The following is a 27,125-nucleotide window of genomic DNA, read 5'->3' on the forward strand; positions in this document are numbered from 1 at the left end:
TATTATTTTGATTGCAATTCCAATTATAATTATTTTAGCTCTTCAACATTGTCACAATATATACAATTATTTCTAAGTCTGAAGATATATGAATCTTTAATGAGAGCTTTATACCACCCCAAATTTACTTATTTTTCCCCTTATTTACCATATACTTTTTAAAATTACAAAAAAAGGAAACACAAAGTGTTAGTGACCTTTCCATATCTAAAGTAAGATAAATGAAGTTCTAAAGTTTGGTTGTGGTCAGACTAAGACTATGGCTAGCCAATCATAACATCAGAATTCCTGTGTGACATCATAAGACCTCCCTAAAACACTTTTTCTCCTCCACCTACTGCATTGTTCCCACAAACCTGGTAACAAGAGCCAGAAAACTTCCCAGTTAAACTGCCTCGACTGCATACAACAGACACTTTATATTGTGATGATCACAGCTGCCAAGGTAAGAAATGGATTTCACTGATTTGGGTAATTATTACTTTATATAATTCAAACTTATGAAACATTTTAGAAGAGTTAAATATATTTTGTAAATTTCAGTTCAAAGTTAGTGAAATGTTTGATATGACAAAATGCTTAACTTTTGCATAAATGCCTATCCATTTAATGACAGTAAGAATGAGACTTCTAACATTGAAATGAAAAAGGTCATGTTCATCTTTCATCCTGGTTACTGGTTTTTCATTTTAATTTAACTTTCACTTTTATTTTGCCTTTCAAATGTGAATTTCTGCCTATTAAAAAAATCTTTCAATTATGTTACTATATTTGCTGGTGGTGGAGGTTTAATTTCTCCAAGCAAAAGAGTGAAAATTCTGTTATTTATTAATCTGTTAAGAAGGGTGCAGGAAGGGCTATTTACATATGGAATAACACGAATAGTCATGTGACTACATTGTGTACATTATCAGCATACCTATTCCAGTGTTATCACTGACACTTTATGGTGGATATTAACAAAATAGACTTTAGGAATATACGATACGAGGTACTTTTAAAATGCTCTTGAGGATTCTTCTTCTTTATAAAATCTAGTCAACTTTTTTTTGGCCGGGGCTGGGTTTGAACCCACCACCTCAGGCATATGGGGCCAGAGCCCTACCCCTTTGAGCCACAGGCGCCGCCCCTAGTCAACTTTTAACACTTCTAAAAATTCCACACTTATAATAAATTGAGTAGCTTAGATTAAATTCAGTATTATATCATGAAGATGAAGGGAAATTTTAAAACACTTGTCACAGACACATACAAAAATCTTTCTAACACTACAGAATAATCTGACTTTTTTTAAAAAAGGTGCTTAGGCACAGATAAATTTCTAAATATCTCATTTGAGCAAATCCAATAAAATGAGTGTTTATTCTGCTATTAATGAATGTACCTTTGGCAAGTTATTATCCAATGTACTCAGTTTCCTCTCCCGAACTTAGAATAAAAAAAAAAGAAAAGAAAGAAAGAGGGAAAAAATAGGTAGGAATAGAGATGTGGCATAAATTTTCTGTCTTCTATGTGAATTCTACCATACATTTTATGTTACAATCCTCAATTTAATAAATGAAATGTTTCTTTAGTCTTAAATCTCTGTCAAGATACTAAAAAAATTCATAAATTTTATTTGCTTTATTTTATTTATATATATACTAAAATTTATCTTTAAAATTCTCAATTTCTATGACAAATGTTAACTCTACTGCTCACTATAAATAAAAACATTGTAATTCCCTAAGTAGCTTTCCTTAAGACATGTAGAAATATTTGTAATTTGTATCTGCCACTGAGGTACCCTAATTGACTCTCAATGTCTTTATATTCACAAAATACTTTCCCTTTTGATATGACATAAAAGTCATTCAGTACAGGTGTTTTATGTGCACATTTCTGCATTTTTATTCAAATACTATCCAATCACATTCTCACACTTCAAATGGAGAGTTCATGACTTTCACCACATCATATATTGCTCTAAAAAGTATACAACTTCAAGAAAGAGCAGAAATTCTGCCATTAAAGTTACCCTTAGCTAACTAGTATGTCCAGGTTAAAAGAAATTACATAGTTACAGAGACTGTTGTACAAATTTCAAAAAAATGCCATAGTGCCAGACATTGTGTTCCATCTAGTTTATCTCTCCCTTAAAATGATATTTCCATATTAGCTGTCTTTTTAAAAACGTGGTATAAAACTAAATGCTAAAAAGAAGTGTCAGATGAAGTCAAATGGAAGAAATATTAAAGATGTTTAAATAATGAAACACTACATGTGAAAGGACTTGCTTTGCCAAGAGGAGTCACCTCACTGTCATTTCCTGACACTCAACACCAAAACTATTTTAAGAATACCTTAGTAGACATAAGGAAAATCATTGCATTTGGGCTAGATCAGTATATATGGCTTCTTAATCTCACTAATTACTTAAAGATAGGAAAACATTTGCATAAATAAAATCATTCCAGAAAAGAATAAGTTTTAGTGTCTTTAAAATATATGATATAATGTACTAAATTATGTAATATATTAATGAAAAAGTTAAATTTAAGTTATACATTGTATCTCTAAAGTAGATAGTGTATTTAATTCCAATACTAGAAATGAGAAGAACAAACAAAAACTTAATTCTTTATTCTTGGAGAACAGTTTTCTAAATGTGCTGGTATACACAAATATTTCATTTGATTCTCTTAATTCTCTCTATGTTTGATACCATATCTCTATTTCACAACTGAGGAAACAGATGCAAAAAAGTGAACTGCTCAAGGTCACAGACCTTGAAAATAGGAAAACCTTGACAACAATCTAGGTTTTATGACTCCTAAACACTACATGAACATCTTGTATACTGATCAACACTGCTTAAAAATAAATCAGGTACCAAAATAAATTAAAAGTTTGCAAATACTTGAAGTGGTCATCCAAAATGTGAATTTAGAAGATATAAACTTCTATTTTAATTTAAAACCATGCCATTTCACTCGGAGTTAATTTATGTATCAGGCACTATATCCTTAATAACATAAATGATATTCTACTGATCACTTCCAATACCAAGAATTTAAGAAAGTTATAGATATCCTTATTTATTAAGCAATATCATCTCAAAGGCAAAACTCAAGGTAATCATGCAGACTGTATAAAATAATAACATACCATTATCAGTAAAGTTTCCTTATTTGTTTCACCATTAAAATGCTCATGCCTTCTCTCCATTTAGCTTGACACCTAGAATCCAGGTTAATATCTCCTCAGAACTTTTCACAAAAACCATACTTTAGTACTTTATTCCAGTTCCACAGTAAATCTTTAGACTTCTTCAATTTCATTTCTGACCTCCCTGTTCTACTATTTAAATGCCCAACACCACTTACTTTGAGGTACTTGAATAGAGGAATCTTGCTAAGCATTATTTATGCTACGAAAATCACTAACTTCCACAACCTGTGAATTAGCACAGTCTTGATTACATTGGCAAAGGAGTAAATTTGAAGGTGGAAATCAAGGAAATAATGCTTCTAAATTACAGTGGCATAAATCAGATAAGATGCAGTCTCTTTGTGTATTTCCAGAAACAGTGCACCAATGTTCTTATCCTACCTAATTTTGAAGCATGTATTAGCTATTTGCACATGAAAATGAAGTCTGGATATATAACTCCATCTCAGTATACTCATAGTCAACTGAGGACCTCTAGTGTTTTTTAAAAGGTACTCCATCTTTAGGGCTTTCAAACGAACCAAAAATGACCAGTTCATTCACATCAATGGGGATGTGCTTATTAATAATACTAATTTTTCATTAAGACCTTACCAATACTACCTCCCCTTTTATGTGTTCTCCATATCTTAAAAAAAGAATCTGCAGTCCCAACTCATACAGGGTTAAAAAGAGTATTTTAATTGCAAATAAATTTTAAAACATTGTTTCAATATTTAATATACTAATAAAAACAAACCTTACAGACAAAATAGAAACAGCAATTTTCAACCTGATGTCAGAGAAACAGTCTCTCTGTGAGGTTGTTTAATGAATTGTGAGCTTTAAAGCAAGAGAGATGTTTCATTATGGGGTCAATTTAGAAGTGAGAATACACTGATTTTTATGTGTATACAATTCTTTCCATAACCAGGCAGAAGCAGCTTGAAGATTCTTTCAAAAAGCCAGTCTGCATGAACAAGGCTCTGGAATGCTGCTGCCACAATGTAACTCCAAATAGAACTTCCAAGTTTAGTATTAGGCAATCTCAAAAGGAAATGACTCTATCAGAGTGAACTTTTGTAAGCCAATAGATTAACCATAAATCTAATGATGAACTGTCCTAATTTATAACAGGTACATACATAATCATTTCTGGTTTATGTGTGGTAATGACAAGTTTTTGGGAAAAAGTAAAACACCAAATAACCATAATACAGACAAAGTCTTGTTTATTGAAATTCAATTTCTAGAGAATCCTAATCTTCTGTCACACTGTCAGACTGTAGTCTTCGATGTTTATTACTTGAATTTACTAACAAAATATTCCTATGTTCACTGAAAAAAAAAATTGTAGACAAAAATAAAAGGAGGGAAGCAAAATTCTAAAGTCCACAAATACTGGTAATGAATCTCAAGAATTTATGATTTCAAAATCTGAAATTTAGTAAGTTTTTCTAAGTACTAAGAGTACTTAAATTACAGGTTGGGATTCGTGTTCAGGATATACCTTATCATTAAGCTATTAACTGTCCAGCAGGCCACCGAAAGTTCTCAAGTTTTTTAGAGTTTCTTTGAACAAGAATGCAGCTGGTAACGCACTGCTAAAACAGGACTCAATGCAGACCAAGTCAGGGCTTCTGAAGGAGCTGGTTTACAGTACTTCCCACCCAACACGTTGCCTACCATGGGACATGAGGTTTTAAAGTTGCCTACAGTATTTCTCTTTCACCAAAAAACAGGATACAATCTTGAAGTGGATTTTTTTTTATATATTTTCAATGTTACCTTTTTTGAGGAAAAGAGGACAACCAAAGGCTTTATAAATTCCAAAAAGAATAGTAAGGGACTCTTTACTCTTTATTCTTCTCATCCATCTAAAAAAATAGAGTAATCATGGATTCCACAGACAAACAAGACACTTTGTGGACATTTTTTCTGCCTCTTATCTGCAACTCAAGAAACAGGAATCTGGCATTTCCTCAACCAAACACCTATTAAGCAACTTTCATATTTTCAGTATTCTGATTCTGATTTCAGTATTCTGATTTGACTTTTAAATTCATCTGTAAATGTATATTCCTCTGCGCCAAAACAACCAATTTATGCATATTGTCATCCTCTTAAAGCAAAGAAGAGAAGTTAACTTCAGCCCCCATGGCTATTTCAGCCAGGTGCAAGTTCAGAACATCCCAACACGATATATTTCTGAATGGACTAAAAGAACACTCTAGGCTGGGTGTGGTAGCTCCTGCCTGGAATTGTAGCACTTTGGGAGGCCAAGATGAGACAATCACTTAAGGCTAGGAGTCCCAAAACCAGCCAGAGTAATACAGGGAGACTTTGTCTCTACAAAAAATAGACAAATTAGCTGGGTGTGGTAGCACACATCTATGGTCCCAGCTACTCGAGAGCCTGAGGCAGTAGGGTCACTTGAGCCCTTGAGTGTGAAGTTGCTATCAACTATGAGGGCACTGCACTGTACTTTACCCCAGGCAACAGAGTGACATGCTAGTCTACCCTCAAAAAAAAAATGCTCTTAAAAAATCAGATAACTTGAAAATTAAATAAAATTTAAACCTTTTATGTGTTCTCCATTAAATTTACTCCATTCAACAGCCTTACTATAAGAAATTTAAAGAAAAAAAGACTTGTAAATTCACAGAGTGGTTGTCAGTGCAGAGAAAAGGATGGTAAACAACTGACAACCACGGCAGCATTGTAACAGAGTAAAGGTGGCTCACAGACAGCTCCAGATAACTGTCACTCCCATACAAAGCTTTTCAGTTCTCAGCATATGACAGTAAGCCCCATCTTCTACAGATGAAATGGGGCTTAATTATTATGATAGAGAGCTTGGAAGTTCAAAATTAGGACTCAACACATTGCAGATTATACCACAGTAAAATAAACTGAGCTTGATGTATTAAATGCATACCACTAACATTTCCGCATGTAAACCAGATCTGTTTTCTATTTTAGCATAAGGCCATAAAGCAACAACAAATCACTTTAGGATTATATGTCTACATTTAACAAGAAACCAGACACTATCTTTGGTCGTCATGTTTACACTCGATTTGTTTACAGGAACAAACTCCTTTTTCGTTAACAGCTGTTGCAGTATTTATTATGAGATCATCTTTAAAGTGTATTAATTATACTTCCAATAGTAGAGAGCTCATCTCTTTAGGGCATGTCTCTTTGTATTTCGTGAATACCAAATATGCATTTATACAAAGCCTAGTTCAGATTAATCAGGAGACCAGGAATTTAGGTGAATCCTACCAAATTCTGTTATTCTAACTAGTTAATCTATTCATCACAGTACTATCTTTGATCATTAACAATTTCTAAAATGTTTAGTCATAAACCTCCCTTATTCAACTCCGTTGGTCTATTCAAATGGTACCAATTACGCTGTAAGTACTAGGATACAAAATGAACGCATGGTTTCCCCCCCTAACTGGGGAGACAGACGTGTAAATTGAAATTATACCTCCATCTGATAGATATCCTGATATTAAGTAACATCAAAGCCCTACTGAAATCCAGGAGAGGTGATAACCAATTCTATCTTCCTAATTAACTAATGAAAGATTTTATTGGCAGGGATATTTAAACTGAGCCTTAAGGATCAACTGAAGTTTGCCTGGCAGAGAGTCAAAAGGTGGAGGCGGGTGGAGGAGGGCATTCCAGGCAGAGAGAACAACATGTGCAAAGAACAAAATCATAAAAGGGAATGGAGTATTTATGGAAAGGTGACATGTCCCGTGTGACTGAAGCACCGTTCGTCAGCATCAGGGCAGAAGATGACTCCTACATATGCTTAGCGATGAACTCCTGGCCAGCTCTCTTTTTCTAGTTTTATCTCAAAGTAATGTTTAAAATTCAGACCCTTTAAGATCATCTAATCCTAAAGCCTCTACAAACATCTAAATTCAAATAGAAATTACCAACATTAGTGTTTATTCCTTTCTTAACGGTTAAATATCTTCATATGAAGCCAACTAGAACAAGAGAAAAATCCTATTTCTGTATTATTATATCTAAAGAATTAAAATAAAAGTAATTACATATACACCAGCCTAGCACTGTGGCTCATGCCTGTAATCTCAGCACTTTAGGAGGTAGAAGCAGAGGCAGGAGGATCACTGGAGCCCAGAAGTTTGAGGTTACAGTGAGCTATGATCATGCTACTGCACTCCATCTGGAGCAATAGAGTGAGACCCTGTCTGTTAATAAATAAACACACACACACATATCCAGTTTAAGTGTCATCTGCTAAGTAAGGAGTGTTAGATAAGTAACCATTAGCACCTGTTTGGATAATAAAGAGTATAACTACATAAATGTAAGTTGCTACCAATTCTTTAAGAAAATGAGGTTTGATATAAGTTGGCTGTGTGAACTCCTTGCTGCAGGCCAATTATTATGCAAGAAAACAAAGTCTCAAGTCAAATTACAGCCCAGTCTATTATATAATTCAAAATACAATAGAGCTAAATTGAACAAGTAAAAACAACAGAATCTAAACACCATGACCACATGGTATCTTTGTCAAAGTAAGCACAAAGGTCTAACTCAGTGATTTTCACCCTCTGTGCATGGTGAGAAGATCTTAGGTGCACCACGAAAATCTTTAAAGATCATTAATTAAATTATTTTCAAAAAAAAATTCAAAGCACAGTAAGTATATTCTTTTTTTACTTTTTTAAAAAAAAATCTACATAATTTAAGTGTGCCACGGAAGTTTAACTACAGATTCAAGTGTGCCATGAGATAAAAAAAGGTTGAAAAACACGGCTCTCCCTGGTCATGCCTGACCCGTATCTTCCCCTTTCCCGTTCCTCTGCTCTCTTCAGCACTTGCCTCTCTCAGGAATGGGCTGACAGGCTGAGATAGGCTTCTAAGGTATATAAAATGCTAGAGAGAAGATGAAATCTGGCAGCTGGGATAAGGTAGCAATATCTTGATTAACAATTACCAACAAATGCTAACAGTCATTATCTCTGAGCAGCTAAATAGTGAGGTTTTATTCTGTTTTTAATTTTTCTTATTTTAAAATTGATACAGAAGTGTACCGATTTAAAATAAATTATCCACAAGTGTTAATAGCCATTATCTCCGGACAGTTAACATAGACTTTATTTTTAATCTATATCTAACTTCTCCATAATGATGTTATATTTTTATTTTACTTTGTTTATTAATTATCAAAGCTTAGCCTCCACAGGCAGTAGTAGTTTGTAAAGCTCTGAACAAGGGCAGATGAAAACCTTTACTTTAAAGTGCACGTCGTCTGTAAATAGCATACTGCCTGTGGTAGAGAGTGTGATAAGAAATTGCCATGCCTTCCAAGCATGGCAGTCTTCAACACTTAATATCAAACCTTGTTTAAAAGTTATTTAAAAGAATATTCTATAAAGCTATAAAGTCATAATAAGGAAAAGCAAACCATTTAAATTTATGTTTCTGGTAAAACACTTCTCATTTACCTTTTTTATTTTGAACTAAAATTATAATCCAGGAAATAATTTATTATAGCCATTTCTTCTTTTATGAGATGGCTCTGACGCTATTAATACATTAAGTGTTTACACCCATTACATCTAGACAGCACAAAATTAAAGAAACTATATGGAAGAACTCTGCCCATACCATGAAATACTACTCAGCCATAAAAAGATGGAGACTTCACATCTTTTTTATTAACCTGGATGGAGTTGGAGAACATTCTAAAGTATCACAAGAAAGGAAAAGCAAGTATCCAATGTACTCAATACTACGATAAAGCCAGGAGAGGAGTAAATATCCACCTATGCAAGAGAAAAACTCAATTAAATCCAAGTTGGGGGGAGACAGGGGTTTGATGTGCTCCCACCTAACAGGTACAACATAAGGGTACATGGCGCACCGCCTGGGTGAGGGGCACAACTACAACAGGGACTTTACCTAACAAATACAAACAGTATAACCTAATCATTTCTAACCTCATATTAATCTGAATTTTTAAAAAAGAACTTTGCCCAAAAGAAAGTAGACCCTAAAACCAAATTCAGCAGGTCCTTAAATAACATCTTTCCTTCAGCATCATTTCATTATAGCACTATAGCTGTCCATGTGGAGTTAGCATGCTCTCCCCAAATCTGCATGGGTTTTCTCTGGGTACTCCGGTTTCCTCCCACATCACAAAGATGTACATGTTAGGTGAACTGATGTGTCCAAAGTGTCCCAGTGTGAGTGTGGATGTGTACAGGTGTGCCCTGAATTAGGACAGAAGGGGTGTCCAGGGGTGGTTCCTGACTGGCATCTGAGCTCCTAGGAAAGGCTCCAGCTCCCTGAGACCCTGAACCAGAGTAAGTAGGTTGAGAAATTAATAAGTGAATGAATAAAAATTATTGTCAAAAAATTAGTAAAGTCTACAGTAGTCATATAAATACAAAACAATAAATGAGACGGCATGTTTTTCTTGTTTGCTTTCGACCTACATGGTGATAGGAGGCACTCTTGACAATTTTCACTTTGCAAACATTTATGCCTTGATTTAATTGACCATCATATGACTGCCATTCACTCACTGAGTCGCCAAAACTTGGGTAATTATCTTGTTTTTATTAATTTTTCTTAAAGGTGTATATAACGCCCATTTATTTTAATGTTTAATATTAAAAGTATTTGACCAGGCACAGTGGCTTGTAATCCTAGCACTTTGGGATTCCAAGGAGGGATTATTACTTGAGGCTGGGAGATTGAGATCAGTCCGGGCAACACAGAAAGACCTAGTATCCAAAAGAAATTGTGAAAAACTAGCTGGGTGTGGTAGTACCTGTCTACAGTCCTAGCTACTGAGGAAGCTGAGGCAGAAGAACTGCCTGATCTGGGAGTCTGAGGCTGCAGTGCACTACGACTGCACCACCACTGTACAGCAAGATCCTGTCTCAAAAAATATACAGTGGAACCTCCATAGTTAACTACCTCCCTAGACTGACCACCTCCTTCAGTTGACCTAATTTTCAGAGACTGGATTTGCACCTCATCAGTACAATAGGCCTAGTTCCTCATGTTGACCACTTCCATATGTTGACCAGTTTCAGTCACTTGGGTGGTCAATTTGTAAAGGTTCTGTATATTTATAAGTATCTTGGGACTTTATTTGGAAGTTTGGTGACTTTTTATGGCCAAAACTATGCCACAGGGACTTAATTCTCATTTACATCAATTAGCCTAGACTCAGGATAAAACTGATTTCATTATACATGGTTTTGTGCCTTAAGGTCACAATTTCTAAGAATCTATCAATAACTTTAAATGATGACTTAATTGCAATACTTCTAGTCATTTTGGGAGAAGACAGAGACTGAAGTTACTACATCCCAAATACAAGACAGTCACAGTGCCCCAGTAAGAAGGGCAGAGAGGAGAGAGATACACAGAAACACACACGTGTGCGCACACACAGACTACAGAGACACTGGATGTTACCAACATCACAGTGCTGAGGAAGATGAATTAATGCACCGTTTCTCTGAATGCCTGTTCAGACAGTAAGTTCCACACATGATTCTAATCCATTTACTATTTTTATCTTCCAGGCCACCTAAAGGAAGGCAGTTATCTCACATCTGGCTGCCGGCTTTTCCTCTCTCTCTTTTGAACACATAAAACTTCAGGCTTCCTGCCTTCTTGGTGCCATGGAGAAAGTACAATACCTCACTCGCTCTGCTATAAGAAGAGCCTCAAACATTGAAATGCCTCAACAAGCCCGTCAGAACTTTCAGAACTTGTTCATCAACTTCTGCCTCATCCTCATCTGCCTGCTGCTCATCTGCATCATCGTGATGCTCCTCTGAGGCTCGGCCGCGGCCTCCAGGTCTGCAGTGACCGGCTCGGCCTGCCAAGAGGGGAAACAACGCTGCCAAACAGAACACTTCCACAGTAGAAGAGTTTCTTTGTGAAAAGGTCGAGATAAGAGTAAAGCACATTGTTAGCAAACGTATTCATCTGCTGGATCTTGTAAACATAAAAAGGGCTTTATTTTCAAAAAATTCACTTTAAAATGATGAGAAGTATGTAAAATATAACTGTTGATTTATTTCCTCAACATGATTTTATACATTTCTACCCCAAACCTTTTCTGAAGATGAAGTAGGAATTTATTCAGTTTCAAAACTACACTGGTAGCAAGTTCACTTCATATATAAAGCATTAGCTTCACTCTTTGGGGTAAATATAATTACTCTGTAAAAGCTTCTTCGATATTTAGTATTTTTCAAGACTTCAACAAGAATCAAAATAATAATTCAAATGAAGTGTCACTATTCAAAACAGCACACCGACTCCTCATATGTTGTCTTTAGTATTCCTATACAAAACCCACTGTGGTAACTGTATCAGAACCTACACTCAAAAATAGAAACTGTGTTCTGTTGCTATATCATAAAAACATTTTAAAAGTTTTGGAGAATCAGGTAGGAAAAAGTAAGGCCATATTCTTGCAGAAATAAAATTTCTCTTAGGCAATGTTTTCAAAGACATTCTTATAAAACTCTAAAACATGTAAGTAAACCATAAATCCGTTCTCTCTAGGGCATTGTGATTAACAGATGAGAACTGGTGGTTAATGTGTTACCTGACAGCATGCTCAGCCATAATTACTAATATACTAAAAGAATAGATGTAGTTTTCATTTAAGGTACTGCCCTGGATTACTGAGGTAGTGTACCTAACTTGCCATACTGTATTTTTAGAATCATGAAACCTTAAAAAAAACTTCAGTATAATTTTATAGGTTGTCTTCTATTCCAACCTTATATTCAATGCACACAAAGAAAAGAATAAAAAATTTCCAAAGATGGAAAAAATATGCTATTTTAAGTGTTAAAAATAATTAAAATGTGAATTCTTTCGGCAAATATTATCTCTTAGGTTTTTAAATGAACTTGTCTTATTATTTATATAGCTGACACTTGAACAACATGGGGTTTGGGGATATTGACAATTTTGATTCCCCAAAAAATTAACGACTAATAACCTGTTGACCAGCAGCCTTACCAATAACATACACAGTCAATTAATAGAAATTGTGCATGTTCTATGTATTAGCTACCGTGTTCCTACAATAAAGTACACTAGAGAAAGGAAAATGTTACTAAGAAGATCATAAGGAAAAGGACATATATTTATTATTCATGAAGTGGAAGTGGATCATCATAAAGGTCTGCATTCTCATCACCTTCACAATGGGTAAGCTGAGGGGGTGGTCTTGCTATCTCAGGGATGGCAGAGGAAGAAAGAAATCCACATACAAGTGGACCCTAACAATTCACACCCGTTGTTCAAGGGTCACCTGTAATAAGATACAGCCATTTTTCTTCCAGCGTTATACATTTAGCAATGGTAATCTATAATTACTTTTTTGATGAATACGTTTTCAATTTCCCCTCTCATCATTTTAAAACATCTTCCACAATTTGTAAGACAATGGAAGTAAAAATGAGCGCTAGAAAATATATTCATCACACTTTGGTAATTTAAGTCAACTCAAGTTTAAATTAAAAATCTAAAATAGTTTACACCTATACTGCATAATCTAACAATTCAAATCTCAGTTTGAGACATGTAACTAATATCGCAATTATTAAAGGAGGTTGGGGTATCCGACTTGTGGTCCACAAGCCACGTGAGGACTTTTTTGCTTATCTGTGATATCACAAAATTTACACACAGACCTTTTGCTTATTGTTCAGTAGCTTTTGCTTGTGTTAGTGTATTTAATGTATGTCCCAAGACAACTCGTCATTTTCTAATGTGGTACAGAGAAGACAAAAGGTTGGACACCCCTGGTAGAGAATGTGTCATTAACCATAGCTTCTAATATATGGTTACTAAAAGAATAAGAAATGGTCTACATTGAACTCAGTTTCTAACACAAGCATTTACTAAGTGAAGAAGACACTGCTTTGAAATTTTTCAAATCCCTGAGAGGTACTAGAAATGGGGAGGAGGACGACTTTGGTTCATAGACAGCTAAAGAACAGAAGCCCAGGAATTTCTTAAGTGAAGCTTCACCTACAAGTTGGAGATCCCTAATAACCAGAAAGTTTATAACAAAACAAATGATGCACTCACCCCACTGGTCTCAGTAAATTAACCAAGGCAAAAAAGGATTCTAGTTCTATAAATCTCAAACACAAGTGCTGATTCTGAATGAGTAAGTCCTAGTCCTTCCATACACTGTTCATTATAACACTTCAAACTATTAACTATGATGTTTTGGGCTTTTCCACAGAAAAACAGAAATACAGAATTTTTTTTCCTTTACTGGGTCCTTGATAGAAATTGAAACCTTATACTGTGAGGATTACAGAATACTGTAACTCATATTATTATACAGAACAAAAACCTATTCTTTAAATGAAACTTATTTATTCTGTTTATCATATGTAAGGAATAAGATAAATAAAAACAATATATTTTAAAATTTTTTAATAGTAAATGTTTAATACTTTCTACTATGGAAGGAATTCTAATCTTAATTTACAGAGTACTACAAAACAATTTTTAAATGTTTGCCTTTTATATTTTAATTGGTTAAAGGTGTATATTTGTTTAATGCAAATAATCAGAATTTTATCTACGTTAAGAAGAATGTCTTGAACTCCATGAAATTTCTCTATAATATACTCATTGACACTGACGGTAAAAAATTATAGTTTTGATTTTGTAGGGTTTTTTGTGACTTTTCCCAAATAAAATAAAATCAGGATTTCCTAGTCTAGACACAAGAGGGCAGACCTATATAAAATAATGATTTTGTTACTGCTAGAAATTACTTATCCTTTAATTATTTTTGAGTTTTATGGCAAAGTGGGAATATAATACATTTTTGAAAAAGATCTGCTCTTCCACTAAGTAATAACACACTTTAAAACGTCTAGAAATTATATGCTAATATCATATAGAAAAGTTGACAGATAGGAAAAGTCAAACACATTACTGATTTTATTAAAACATGCATACAAAAATCATTCATATGCTTTATGTACTTTTTAACTACCTAATGAATTTGTCATACTCCATCTAAGGGAGATTGTCAGTATCCACATCTTTGACAGTTACCTCAAATAGTAAAAAATTAAAGGCAACACGAGTGACAAAAATAAGAAAGAATACGAATATTAATACTGTTTCTTTTCAGAGATGTAATATACATAAAACATTCCCAAGATAGAAATAAAATTTTCATTCTTACCTCATGTTAGACAAAAAGCAATTCATTTCATTCTAAGCAATTTTGTCAATTTTTTATTTATATAAGAGGAAAATCTTTAGTAAAATACACTGAAATCATTAGGGGCCATTCCTTGATTACTTTTATAATTTAAGTAACACAAAATTTCATCTTCCATTTTTTAATGATTATAACCCAAAGTTTAGAAACATTCTAAGGAACATAAAAGAAAAAGAATAAACAACTTTGTCAATAAAGAGCACTACTTCACTACTGTCTGCAAGATCCACTGTGGGCCTATAGGTCTCCACCGAATACTGTTGTTAAGTGTAGAAGTACGCATCCCCCATCCTTTCCAATGCCTCCAACAAAGGAAATGCAAGGGAGACACGGAAAGGAAAGAGTTCTTCCCAAGGAGAAGAAAATACTTTGTTTTTCTCTTCTGTCCTAATCAGAAAGCCGGGGCTGTGGGGTAGGGGCTAGGATGGGGGTGGAGGTATAATAGATTATAGAGGAAAGAACCAAAGACTAGTGGTGGACATTGCACATGGAATCCTACATCCTAAACCAGCTGAGGGCATAATTCACCAAGTAAAGTGCTTCAGTGTACTACCCCACCAGACTCTAGATGATACAGCAGGAAACCACGGAAATCTAGGACCATCACAGACACATGCCATTATGTGGCTGGCTCAATATAACTATTCTAGAGTGAGTCTTGAGTAGAGGAAAACTTTCATGTTACAAATTCACTTTGGGGAGGAAAGGGAAGGGAGGATGTAAGGATCAAATGAGATAAACCACACTAAAAGCTACTAAGTTCTATCTACGGTGTTATTAGATCATGACTTTCAGCCAAATTCCTTTCAAGTTGTAAAAAAAATTTTTTCTTTCATGGTAAGAGTATAGCAGTTGTGTGTGAAAAATCACAATTTATCAGCTGAGCTGATCCACATTAAGGTTCTTCCATTCACAGAAAAATTAGACTAACAGGAAGTCAAGGTTTCAAAAAGACTTTTAACAACTTAAAATGGAGTACTTGGTGGCTCCAAGGAAAAGATATTTAAGAATCTTTTTCTGCACTAGTCCAAGAAGGAAATTGGAAGGGAAGCAGTCATTTAATGATTACAACTGAAGTGCCTAGTTTTCTGCAGCTGGGTTCGTCTTTCTAAAATTTAAAAACAAGATGAAGACACCACTCCAAATATGGTAAGCAATAAGTAAGACTTTCCAGGATGCACACAAATTTTGTCTGTTAGTAGCTTTCTCCTTTAACCATGCACTAGGAAGAAGATTTAAAAATGAAGTTTTCTCTACAATGTATTTTCCATATACTCCCTATCCACTCTGCATTGCTTTAAGGTAAGGAAAAATCTGTTAAAAGCAAAGGTCCATCAAAGCAAAATGAAAGGAGGGAATACTTATTCCCTTAAACTTGACCAATTTTTAGTCATCTTTTTCTCTCTCACACATGTACTTCACCTTGAAATACTCAGCTCCCTGGACAGCTCCAATTCTGTATAAAGACGCTACCTAAAGAAACAACTGCTTGATCCCTGTTACCCTCTAAATCACAGGCATTTGAAAAGTAAAATATGAGCATTTGAAAAATTGGGTTTCCTATCTTTCAATCACTTGAGTCAATAAATCACAAATAAATCTGTAAGCCAGCCACATTGATCATCTGTTTTGGTTGTGTGGTTTAAAAATACACAATCAAGATTACAAGAACTGTATCCAAAGTAAATAAAGAAGGCACAGGGATATGTTTAGGGTTTCTCCTATGAATATAGCACATTTGTTGGGTGTATGTTTTGAGACTCAGATTTGTGAGGTTACTGGGTAAGCAATCTCCTTATCCTTTCATAGATTATATTCCTTTAGTCTTTATTATTTTCATTAATAGTAGTAATGTACAGTAATTTAAGACTTTTTACTCTATGGAAATTCTATAATTTTTTATCAAATTAATTTGTTATCAAATTCTGATAGTAAAAATGAATGACCGGATTTATGTCGAAAAAATTGGCTTTCTCATTCAAATGAGCTTTACAAAATTATCTTGGAATAGAAACATTTCTAGATTAAGAAATTCACATCCATATACATTACTCCCTAGACCAGTGGTTCTCAACCTTCTTAATGCTGTAACCCTTTAATTCAGTTCCTGTGGATCAAGACCCACAGGCTGAGAACCATTGCCCTAGACCCATCAGAAGTTATATAGGATTTTTCTTTACATATGGTATCATCATAAAGTGCTTTCCTTAACAAATCTTTTTTTTGTTTTTTGTTTTTGAGACAGAGTTTCACTTTGTCACCCATGTAGAGTACTATACTATCACAGCTCACAGCAACTTCAAACTCTTGGGCTCAAGTAAGTCTCTTGCCTCAGCCTCCCAAGCAGCTGGGACTATAGGCACCAGCCACAATGCATGGCTATTTTTAGAGATGGGGTCTCCCTCTCAGGCCAATCTCCAATTCTAAGCTCAGGCAATCCACCCACCTCAGCCTCCCAGATTACTAGGATTACAGGTGTGAGCCACTGCACCCGGCATCCTTAAAGAAATCTTGATATCTACCCAGTTTCATATTTTAAATAAGCACATCTAATTCATAAACATTTTCAATATAATTTCAATGATTACGAAAACTTTACAAATGACTATAGTTCCCCCTTCTCATTTTATAGATGAGGAAATCAAGGCCAAGAAAAAGTAACAGGTAAAGAATCATCCAGGTTGTAAATCCTATAGAACCAGAAACAAAATCCATGACCTCATACCCCTTTGGTTTTGTTTACAAGTTTCTTTAGATATGGTTTGCTTTATGACCATTTAACAAATGAAAAGGAAAGACTAAATTACATACAAAGTTTTAAGTTTTTCATGTTAATTAAATTAATCTCAAATAATTTGTAAATTTTTTTATTAACACAACACTTTTAAGTTTATAGTATTTCTGCTTATTAACTTGCAGGGGAAAGAAAAAAACAAAGCCATCTGTGGCTGTGGACTCTGTCATTTGCTTACTTGCAAATGTGCTGCTGTACTCCTAACATCCACTGGAGGGAAGCAAAGATTAGATTTTGAGCCTTACCTGCGTTGGTGCTTCAGTTCCTTGTCGAAACTCCTCAATTTGTTGTTGTGGCCAAGGAGTTAAACTGTAAGAATCTTCTGTAGTTCTACCTTCCAAAGGGTTTGTCCGCAACTGTTCCGTAAGCCACATCTGAGTTCTCACAGAGGGCTGAATGGGAACTCCATCTACTGCCTGTTGACCAAGCATTAAGTATTTTGGAGATTCAAAACCCTCTGAGTTCATCATAATGGGTTTGCTTTCAGGTAAGGCACTATATGTCACGTCTAAGGCCTGTCTCCTAAGAGTAGAGGAAGAGGCTCTAAAGTCCTCTTTACTGCAGCTCTCAAATTTGTACTTGCAGTCCAGAGTTGATGACCGCTTCTTATTTATTTCCTTGTCCTCTAACTTAAGCATCTCCATACTATCATGTAAACAGCTAGGCCCAACTGTCCTTAGCTGTGATATTAAAGCCTTGCCCCTCCCTGTCTTTTCCAAACCATTGCTTGACTCCTCTGAGTGTGCAGGGCCACCCTGGCTGCAGTTATCGGGGGTAATGAGTTTGGATAAAGATGACCATTTCCGAAGGGGCCGGAAGTCCTTCATGTCCAGTGATGAGTCCTGCTCCCCTCTACTGTGGTTCCCCAGTGTCTGCATGAGGTTTGTACTCCACGTTGAGCCATCTGACGCCAAGGATTCCCTATGTTTAGAAATTGAAGCACTGGAATTAGACGGCATCACATGAGCAGTAGGAAGAGTAATCAATGATCGACTAGGCTTAAAAGATAACGTGCCACTTGAAGTTGAATGATCTGTAAAGAGAAAAGATCACCAAATTAGTTATAATTAACAGACAATAAAGAATGAAGCAAAATGCAGCCCAAGTTTTTCAGAGGTAATTCCTCAAAATGGGGAAATTATTATTACTTCTTTAAGTGTATCTTTAAAAAGTCTAATACTCTGAGAGGCAGAGGCGGGTGGATTGCCCTGAGCTCACAGGTTCGAGATCAGCCTCAGCCAGAGTGAGACCTTGTCTCTAAAAATAGCCAGGCATTGTGGCAGGCGCCTATTGTCCCAGCTTCTCAGGAGGCTGAGACAAGAGAATCACTTGAGCCCAAGAGTTGAAGTTGCTGTAAGCTGTGATACCACAACACTCTACCGAGGGCAACAAAATAAAACTCTGTCTCAAAAAGAAAAGTCAAATACATTTTCAAATATTATTTTCTAAATATGAATACATAATAAAATATATGCCCTTTTATCACCTATTGTATTTACAGATAAATACAATAAATAATTAGAAAACAGTTTTGTATTTACCCAATTTACTCAAAGTATTATGCCTTTAAAAGACAAAAATCTACCTCCCTCTGAGAGGTCCTTCTCATCACTTCTTGGCCTTTTGGCTAAGATCAAGTGTGGACAGGTTTTTCTCACATGCCAGCATTTAAGTCTCAGAAATAACTCTGATCAGAAAATGACTCTTTCTATACTTTCCTGAAATATGGAAATCTGTGCCAAACCTGAATATTTCAGCACCTCCACAAACTCTAATTCAAATTGGAAATATTAGTAAAGGAACTCCTGCAATGATGGTAAATAATCAGAAACAATAGGCAAGAACCAGCTTCAACCAGCTTGTCAGCTATCTCTGCCACCTTACATGCACTTTGGCTAATTATGATATCACTCACATTGTGGTTTCAAAATTTCTCCCCATTTGAAATCACCATGCCATGCCATGCCATGATTGTTCCCAGACAACCATAAGAAAATGGAAGAAACCATTTGAGAAATACCCAAATATTTAGTAAAAGACAAGCCCTTGACCTTGAATATTCCTCCCCTTAGTAATAAGACGACCAAAGCCCTAAAAACACTTCCTCCCAGGGTAGCTGCTCTCTTTTGAGCCTGCCTACTCTCCTCTCTGAGAGTGTACTTTCACTTTCCAAAAAAGGCTCTTTCTTGTTTGGCTTATACAGTGGGTCCTGAAATTCTTTACCCATGAATACCAAGAATTTGGAAAAAGCTCCACTAGGAAGCTAACATCTTTGTGACTAGCCAGCCAAGAGGTATCACATAAGGCAGGACTGTCGTATCACACTCTGAGGGCAAGGACATTCCAGTGTCTCACTGCTTTCCCAGTCTCCCTATGCGTTACCGGTGTATAACCTCCCTCCATCTGGCTGACCACGGGTCCCCCTGACCAAGGTGGCTAAGTGTCTCTCCTCAAGCCATGCAAATTCAAACTGTCACCAGAAGCTGGGTAACCACAGCTTAGGGAACTGGCAGAGGATTTCCCCATACCACGCAGAAGCCTAAATGATAACTAAGTCATGGAAATTCCAGACCTAGCCTCTGCTGCTAGACCTCATTCTTACTTCTCTATACTGCTTCCCAAGATTTGGAAGAAAGATGATTGTTACTCAGTATGCCACCTTGTAAGGCTGGGATGCCCTTACTAAGGTGACCAGACGTCCTGCTTTTGGTGGGACAGTCCCGATTTTTAACAATTTGTCCTGTGGCATTTTTAAAAAGTCCCGATTTTTGGAAGGAATGCATGACAACCTACAGAACCGGGGGTGGGGGGAGAATGGGAAGGGAATATAAGGTTTTCAGCTGCCATGTGGCTACTTCGCCAGGATATGAGTTTTAGATTATTTTTGTTAATTTTATAATGTTAAACTTTAATAATAACAAATAATTGTTGAGAACTGATTATCAAGAACTGCTTATCAAAGTTCACATTGTTGATCAGTTGTTAGAATTCAACCACCATTGTTTGGACTTAATGAACAATGGCATTTTTTGGCATTGGCAACGACAAAAACATTTGGTAACTGTCTCTCAGACGATACACATCGTACTGTGTGCTAGTGCTAGTTAAACAAGTGATGTCAACAAATCAGCTATTCAGATAATTTAAGTAATTTATTTATTTATTTCATGAATTTAGCAGGCCAGTACTAGTATATATTTTATAGTGGCGGCAAAAAGTCTAGTGCCGGCCTTGAAAGTGACACTTATAAGGTATCATTATTAAAAAAATATATTGATAAGGAGAAGGTTAACTCTTGGGCATCAGCAAAAATCACTATAGAGAACAAATGGTTAGAAATATTTCTTCATTTTGAAACAAACCATGTTCCATACAATAATGCACTAAAAATTGTGGGATACGCACTGTCCTTACCAGGAACTAATGCTGTGACTGAAAGCATTTTTTCTACGGAAAATAAAGTGTGGACATCAGAAAAATCACAATTAAGTGTTGAGACTTTGAAAGCCATTTTATGTGTGAAAATAATTTAACAAATTCTTGTGAAAAATTTCATGACCTCTTAAACGACAATAGCAATCTACTAAAAAAAATTCACTCAAATGAGAAATATGTCAAAGAATAAAATAATACTATATTTTTTAATGTTTTATATTTGTAAATTATACTTATGTTGAAATTTTAAAATATATATTATAATACTATTTTTGCATTCTATGAAAATTTTTGTTGCTCCATATAGACCAAATTTTTAATTAAGAACATCCCCCCCCTCCGCTGGTCAATGATGTCCCGCTTTACCAATGTTAAAATCTGGTCACCTTACCTTACACTGTTTGCCTGTATAATGTTAGCTAATATCCCCACTTGCTATGTTTGTGCTAGGTTTTTGTGGAAGGTTTATAAGGGTAGACAGGTTGACCCAGGGAAAGGGAACTTGGATTATGGCCTTGCCCAATCAGACACTTGGTTGAATTCCACAGAATAGAGGTACTTTGGCATAAAAGAACTTCTATGGAGGTTAGCTCCACGTTTATATGAACAAACATCAAATGTTACGCAAAGACAGAAAGAAGAAGATCCTTCAAGATTCAGAAAGCTCTAGTCCCTTTAACCACCTTGTATGAGCTTGTCAAATGTTCCATCAGATTTGACAAGATAATGAAATTATGAGAAGTCTTAGAACCTAAGAAATGCCAGTGCTGGAGCAATACATCTTAGCATTGGATCACTAAAAACTGGACAAAGCCCATACTCAAGCCCTTGGACAATTTCTGATCCCGGCCCCCCAGGTTCACAGATGTGGAAGTCTCCCCGCCAAGGCCATGACTGCCAGGGTAGGGAAGAGGGTCCAGGAACATATGCTATCATGGACACCTTCAAAACAAGTACTAGGCAGGGGAGAGAATGGGGATGCCTGTAGCTTCCCCTAACCTGTAAGCTCCCTAGGGCTCTATTATTGCCCCCAACGGCCTCCAGGTGACTATTATGACCACTTTCTTTCTCTCCCTTTCTTTCAGGTCTTGTCCTGAGAACCAGAGAAGTCCCCTTTCAACAGTTTCCTCCAAAATTGGGCTTCTTTTAAATAAGATAGCAAAAAAAGGGAAAAACTCTTATTCCTGTGTAACACTGCCTGGCTCCAATGTAAGCTGAATGATAGGGACCAGTCAATGGGAATATAAACTATAATACTATCCTCCAATTAGACTTCTTCTGCAAATGACAGAAGAAATGGCCCCAAATCCCTTATTTTCAGGCATTTATGGCCTTACAAGAAAACCCAGAGGCACAAGGAACTTACACCCTAGTACAATACCATGTATGTAAAACTGGATGATCCCGATCTCTTATCTAAACCTTGTGGTTTTTAAACCCCAGTTTAGAAAACTCTGAAGCCCCCCACCAAACCTCCTAATCCTTAAGGGAATTCCAGCCTCTGCCCCTGAACCAGCACTCTACCCACCAATATATCCTCAACCCAGCCTTAAACCTGGCCCTAGACCCCTTTATCCTTTATAGGAGTTAACCACTGATTAGCCACTGGCAAGGGGCCATCACAAGAGCACATGTTACTTTTTCTACATAAGATCTTAAGCAGTGCCAGACAAGACTTAGCTGGTTTTCTAAGGACCCAGCAAAGTTTACTGAGGAGTTTCAGAGCCCAGTTTTCTTTTGATCTCACAAGGAGAGGCCTTAGTATAATTCACTGCTGCATCCCACAGGGGAAAAAGCACACCTGGGCCCAGGTGCGAGTTTTTGCAGAGGCCTAAAATGCTGCCCAACCTCTCCAATACCCTGTAGCAAGGACAGCTGTCCTCTTTCAGGATCCCAAATGGAACTACCAGTGGGGCCGGGGCCAGCAGGAAGTAAAACTTAAAGAGATCACATTGTCATGTGTCTCATAGAAGGAATGAACTATGATAAGCAAGAGAGGTGACACAGAGCCCTGATGAAAATCCAGCCCTTTGGGGGAGCTGATGGGCTCATGCCATTCACGAATATACTAGTATTGACAAATACAGACCTGATAACCCCTCAGCCAGTCCCAGAGATTAGAAAGTTAACTCCACTAATTGGCCTTGGGACCCCACATTCCCACAACACTTGCCTAGATGTTGCTTTTAGTGTGTTCAACAACCAAGATAACACTAGAGAGTGGAACGGCAAGATGGGAGGTGAAAGCAGAGACAAGACGATCTTTTGGCGCCTGTCATAGGCAGGCCCCTGCCATCTCAGGGCCCCTAAACAACCCTAGAAGCACAGATTTAGAAATGAGACAGCAATCTGAATTAGTAGGGGTTTGGAGGCGAGTGACCAAAGGCAATTTTCACAACTTATTCTATATCTCCCCATGCTATTTGGCTACTATACAAGAACACATGTTAATATTATTGTGTACTCGGATGTTGTTTTTTAAAAATCAAATAATAAAAGATACATAGATAAAAATCACAAGAACATTCAGATCAGAGTGAACCAAGCAGACTAATTCAAAACATAGTATTCTAGTTGGTCTTTACACAAAATGTATTCATTAGGAGATAAAAAGGGAAAGATACCACAAGTGTAAGAATATGAGCAAAAGTATAGTGAATTATTTATCATAGTCTGGCGGGCTATGAACTTCTAAAGAATCTTTATTTAGGAAAATTTTCACACTATTGAGTCCAACCTCCCAAAATAAATTTTATGCCTCAAATTCCCAACATACCTGCAACAATGACGTAGACATTCAGAAGACTGGCACAAGATTTCAGTTGGAAGTGAGCCACATGAGAAAGTAGGCTCTATGAAGAGCTACGATCTTTTGGCTGGTATAGACAACAGCAGAGACATCTTCCACAATGGTGATGCTAGAGGAGGCCCCACAGTGGCTGCACCATCAAATTCCTAGCTCAGAAATGGCACTAGTTAGACAGCTTGGTGGGCAAAAGAGTAATAGTTCCCAGATGTATTTTGAGGCATAACTGTCTAGAAGCTTAACCTTAAGCCTGGTTCTCCAGCCTGCTGCAAAATTCTGTGAAGTTCCAAATATCTTTAAGTAAGTTCAGGATCTGCTCAATCAGCCAGTCAGATTCCTCTGCTGATTAAGAATATTCACTGACCCAAGTATGAAGCTACAAGAATATGGCTCCATAAGAAGAAAAACAAATATTCCATTTGTCCACAGTATGGCGATAAGTGCCAAGAAAAGCTGCTCAAGGTAACTTGAAAGTAAATGGGAAGCAGAGTATAAATTTTCACATATATTAGTAAGGAAAGAGCCTGGCCTTCAATTAATACAAAATGTGATTGCTATCACTGACTTTCCAAACAAAGGAATGAGTGGCATGATCAAAGTTGTACTTAAGATGATCATTTCAGTTCCTGTCCCGGCTGGTGGCTCATGCTATAATGCTAGCACTATGGGAGGCCAAGGCAGATGGATTGCCTGAGCTCACAGGTTGGAGACCAGCCTGAGCAAGAGTGAGACCCCCCCCATCCCCCCAACCCCCATCTCTAAAAATAGTCGAGTGTTGTGGCGGGCACCAAGAGGATTGCTTGAGCCCAAGGTTTTAAGCTTGCTGTGAGCTATAACACGACAGCACTCGACTGAGGGTGACAAAGTGAGACTCTACCTCAAATAAATTTAAAAAAAAAAAGATGATTATTTCAGTAGCAGAGTTAAAGCAAAACAATTGGCAACCAGAAATATTAAGAGACTATATCAATAATCAATAGAACAAAAAAATACAGAGGAATATGCTAGTAAGGGTTGGTTCCAAACAGAAATAGAACAAACATCCCCAAAAGTTTATGAAATATTTGTATTACTATATTATAGTATTACATATATATTTTACATATATATTTGAATTAATATTTCTAAAGGAACATTTGAGTTGAAATTATCATAACCCCTAAAACCTTTATATTTCTAAAAGGTGAAAACAAGCTTTATATCAAATTTGAAATTTTCAATTATTTACATTTAAAAATTACAGGTAAACCAAGGCAAAAGGCGCATTTGCGCCCAGGAGTTCAAGAACAGCCTGGGTAATAGTGAGTCCCCATTATAGGTGAAAGGCCTATATGCCTCTGGCCAAAAAAGCTGTTTGAGACAAAGCAGTGAAAAGACTGTGCAGGCATACTTGGGAGAAATGGAGACAGAATCCCATATGGCCAGGTTGGTTGCGGGCCTAAAAACCCCCTGACCTAAAGTCAGCCTGGTCAGTTGCAGGCGTAAAAACCCCCTGATTTAAGGCCCACATGGGAGCGGAGGTTTGCAGACAAATTTCTGTATGCCCTAAAAGTTTCTCTACGCCTTGTTTTAAGGATCGAAGTAACTGCCTCCAAATAGCAAGGTCAATAGAACAGTCTTCCAAACCGTCACTTTCCTCCATAGTCTTAGCTTCATCACATAAGAACAAAAGAAGTAATGGCTAACATTTTCTCTATTAAGTTATATTAAACCGGATTATGTTGAAAGGATTATGTTTAAAGGTGTATGTTGTTGGGTGGATTATCAGATTACTAGGAAGGAGCTACTTACAAGGCGGGTAGTCACAGATGTTTAAATGGATTAATGAAATCATTAATGTCCAATGCACATGTGCAGAAGGAAGTCATTAATGCCCAATGCACAAGTGCAGAAGGATTATAATGAATATTAATGAGGTCACTGCTGTATAGTGCACATGCACAAGATTCCCGATATAAACCAACTGCAAATAAAGAAGCTCGCCATTTTGCCTGAGCGAGTAGATGGTCACCTTTATTTAAAACACAATTTCAATAAATGTGCTTATTCTTCGTGACATTGCTTTTCCATGAGACCCTAACAGCAACACCCCATCTCTATAAAAAATAATAAAAAGCCAGGTATGGTGGTACACACTTATAGTTCCAGCTATAGGGAGACTGAGGCAGGAGGATCACTTGAGCCAATGACTTTGAGTTACAGTGAGCTGTGATAAGGCCACTGCACCCTAGCCCAGCAAGTGAAGTGAAGCTAAGCTAAGTGAAGCGAAGAGAAGAGTGAAAATAACAAGGAAAGGTTAATGTAACAGTTTTGAAATCAGCCTTTATAGATTCAAATCCTGGTTCTACTACTTAAGGTTGTTACGTGTGCTCAGACAAGTTATTTAATCTTCTCAGACTGCAGACAGCAACACTGAGAATTAAATAATAGATATTAAGTACTCAAAAGAAGTCCTGGCACAAAGACGAATGTTATTCTGTCACCAAAAGCTAAAAGTAAATATTATTTTCAATATAACAGACAAAAGGCTAAATATCCATAAAGAGCTCCAAGAAATCAAAAAACCTAGCAAGTCAAATTTTTTTATGTTCTAATAGATTTTATTTGGGGGGGGGTATGCAATTATAAGAGGGACTTTACCTAACAAATGCAATCAATGTAACCTGGTTCAAAAAAACTAGCAACCCAATTTTAAAACAGAAAAAAAAAACCCAACTATAAGCAAATCACCAAACAAGAAATGCAACTAGAAAATACATGTTAAAAAAAAGATGCTCAACTTCACTAGTAGTAAAATTTCATTCTCCATCATATTCATAAAATTATGAAAGGCTGTGCCATACTATGATGATATATGATGATGGGAACAAAAACTGTTCTGGTCTTTGGAAGAATAAAGGAAATCCGTATGTATCAATATTTAAAATATAAATACAAGTATGTGAATATATATGTAAATACATATATTAAGAAAAATATGAGCAGAGGAAAAGTCTACAAGAATACACCCAACTTAATAAGCAAAGGGAACCTCTGCATAATGGAAAAAGAGCAAAGTGAGAAAGATACCTTTCCTCGGGTCTTAATTCCTTTTCAAGGAACATAACTTCTCTAAAGGTTTTTTGTTGTTATATGACCTCAAAGAATTTGAAATATTACAGTAGGATCTCTAAGTTGATGACCCAAGGGACTGTAACAAACTAGTCAACATATGGAGGTGTCAACATGAGGAACTAGGCCTACTGCACTGTCCATGTTGTACCTGTCCCGCCTATGAAAATGAGGTCAACTTAGTGAGCTGGTCAGTGTAGGGAGGTAGTTTTAACTATGGAAGTTCTACTGTACTTCAAATAGAAAATACTGTTACTAAAACCTGAATAATATACAGTTTACTATCTCAGTTCCCATGTCATAGCTGCAACCTCTAACACTATATTCCCAGTCTTGGCTGCTACTTATATTTAATAATGTGCTACTTTCCTGTCTGCTTTCACTAACTCAATATTTTCCAAATGCACAGAAAATAAATAATTGGTGATAGAAAACCAATTCTACACTACATTAGCGTTTATTCCTATAAACTGAAAATAGAAATTAATATACACTGT

General features: G+C 36.2%; 2 protein-coding genes across 2 annotated transcripts in view; one reads left to right on the forward strand and one right to left on the reverse strand.

Annotated features, from left to right (window-relative positions):
- Positions 1–27,125, reverse strand: part of CEP85L (centrosomal protein 85 like) — a 157,572-nt gene that overhangs the window by 78,116 nt on the left and 52,331 nt on the right. Inside the window, exon 3 of the mRNA XM_003781627.3 lies at positions 17,522–18,309. Within this exon, the coding sequence (XP_003781675.1) occupies positions 17,522–18,309 (788 nt within the window). The remainder of the gene's footprint in view (positions 1–17,521; positions 18,310–27,125) is intronic.
- PLN (phospholamban) lies at positions 323–11,348 on the forward strand. Its single transcript, XM_003781628.3, has 2 exons — positions 323–445; positions 10,785–11,348. The coding sequence occupies exon 2, from the start codon at positions 10,884–10,886 to the stop codon at positions 11,040–11,042; it is 159 nt and encodes a 52-aa protein (XP_003781676.1). The 5' UTR covers positions 323–445; positions 10,785–10,883; the 3' UTR covers positions 11,043–11,348.

Source organism: Otolemur garnettii, unplaced genomic scaffold (genome assembly GCF_000181295.1).
Source record: "Otolemur garnettii isolate 467f Iridium unplaced genomic scaffold, OtoGar3 scaffold00002, whole genome shotgun sequence".
Classification (NCBI taxonomy): Eukaryota; Metazoa; Chordata; class Mammalia; order Primates; family Galagidae; genus Otolemur; species Otolemur garnettii.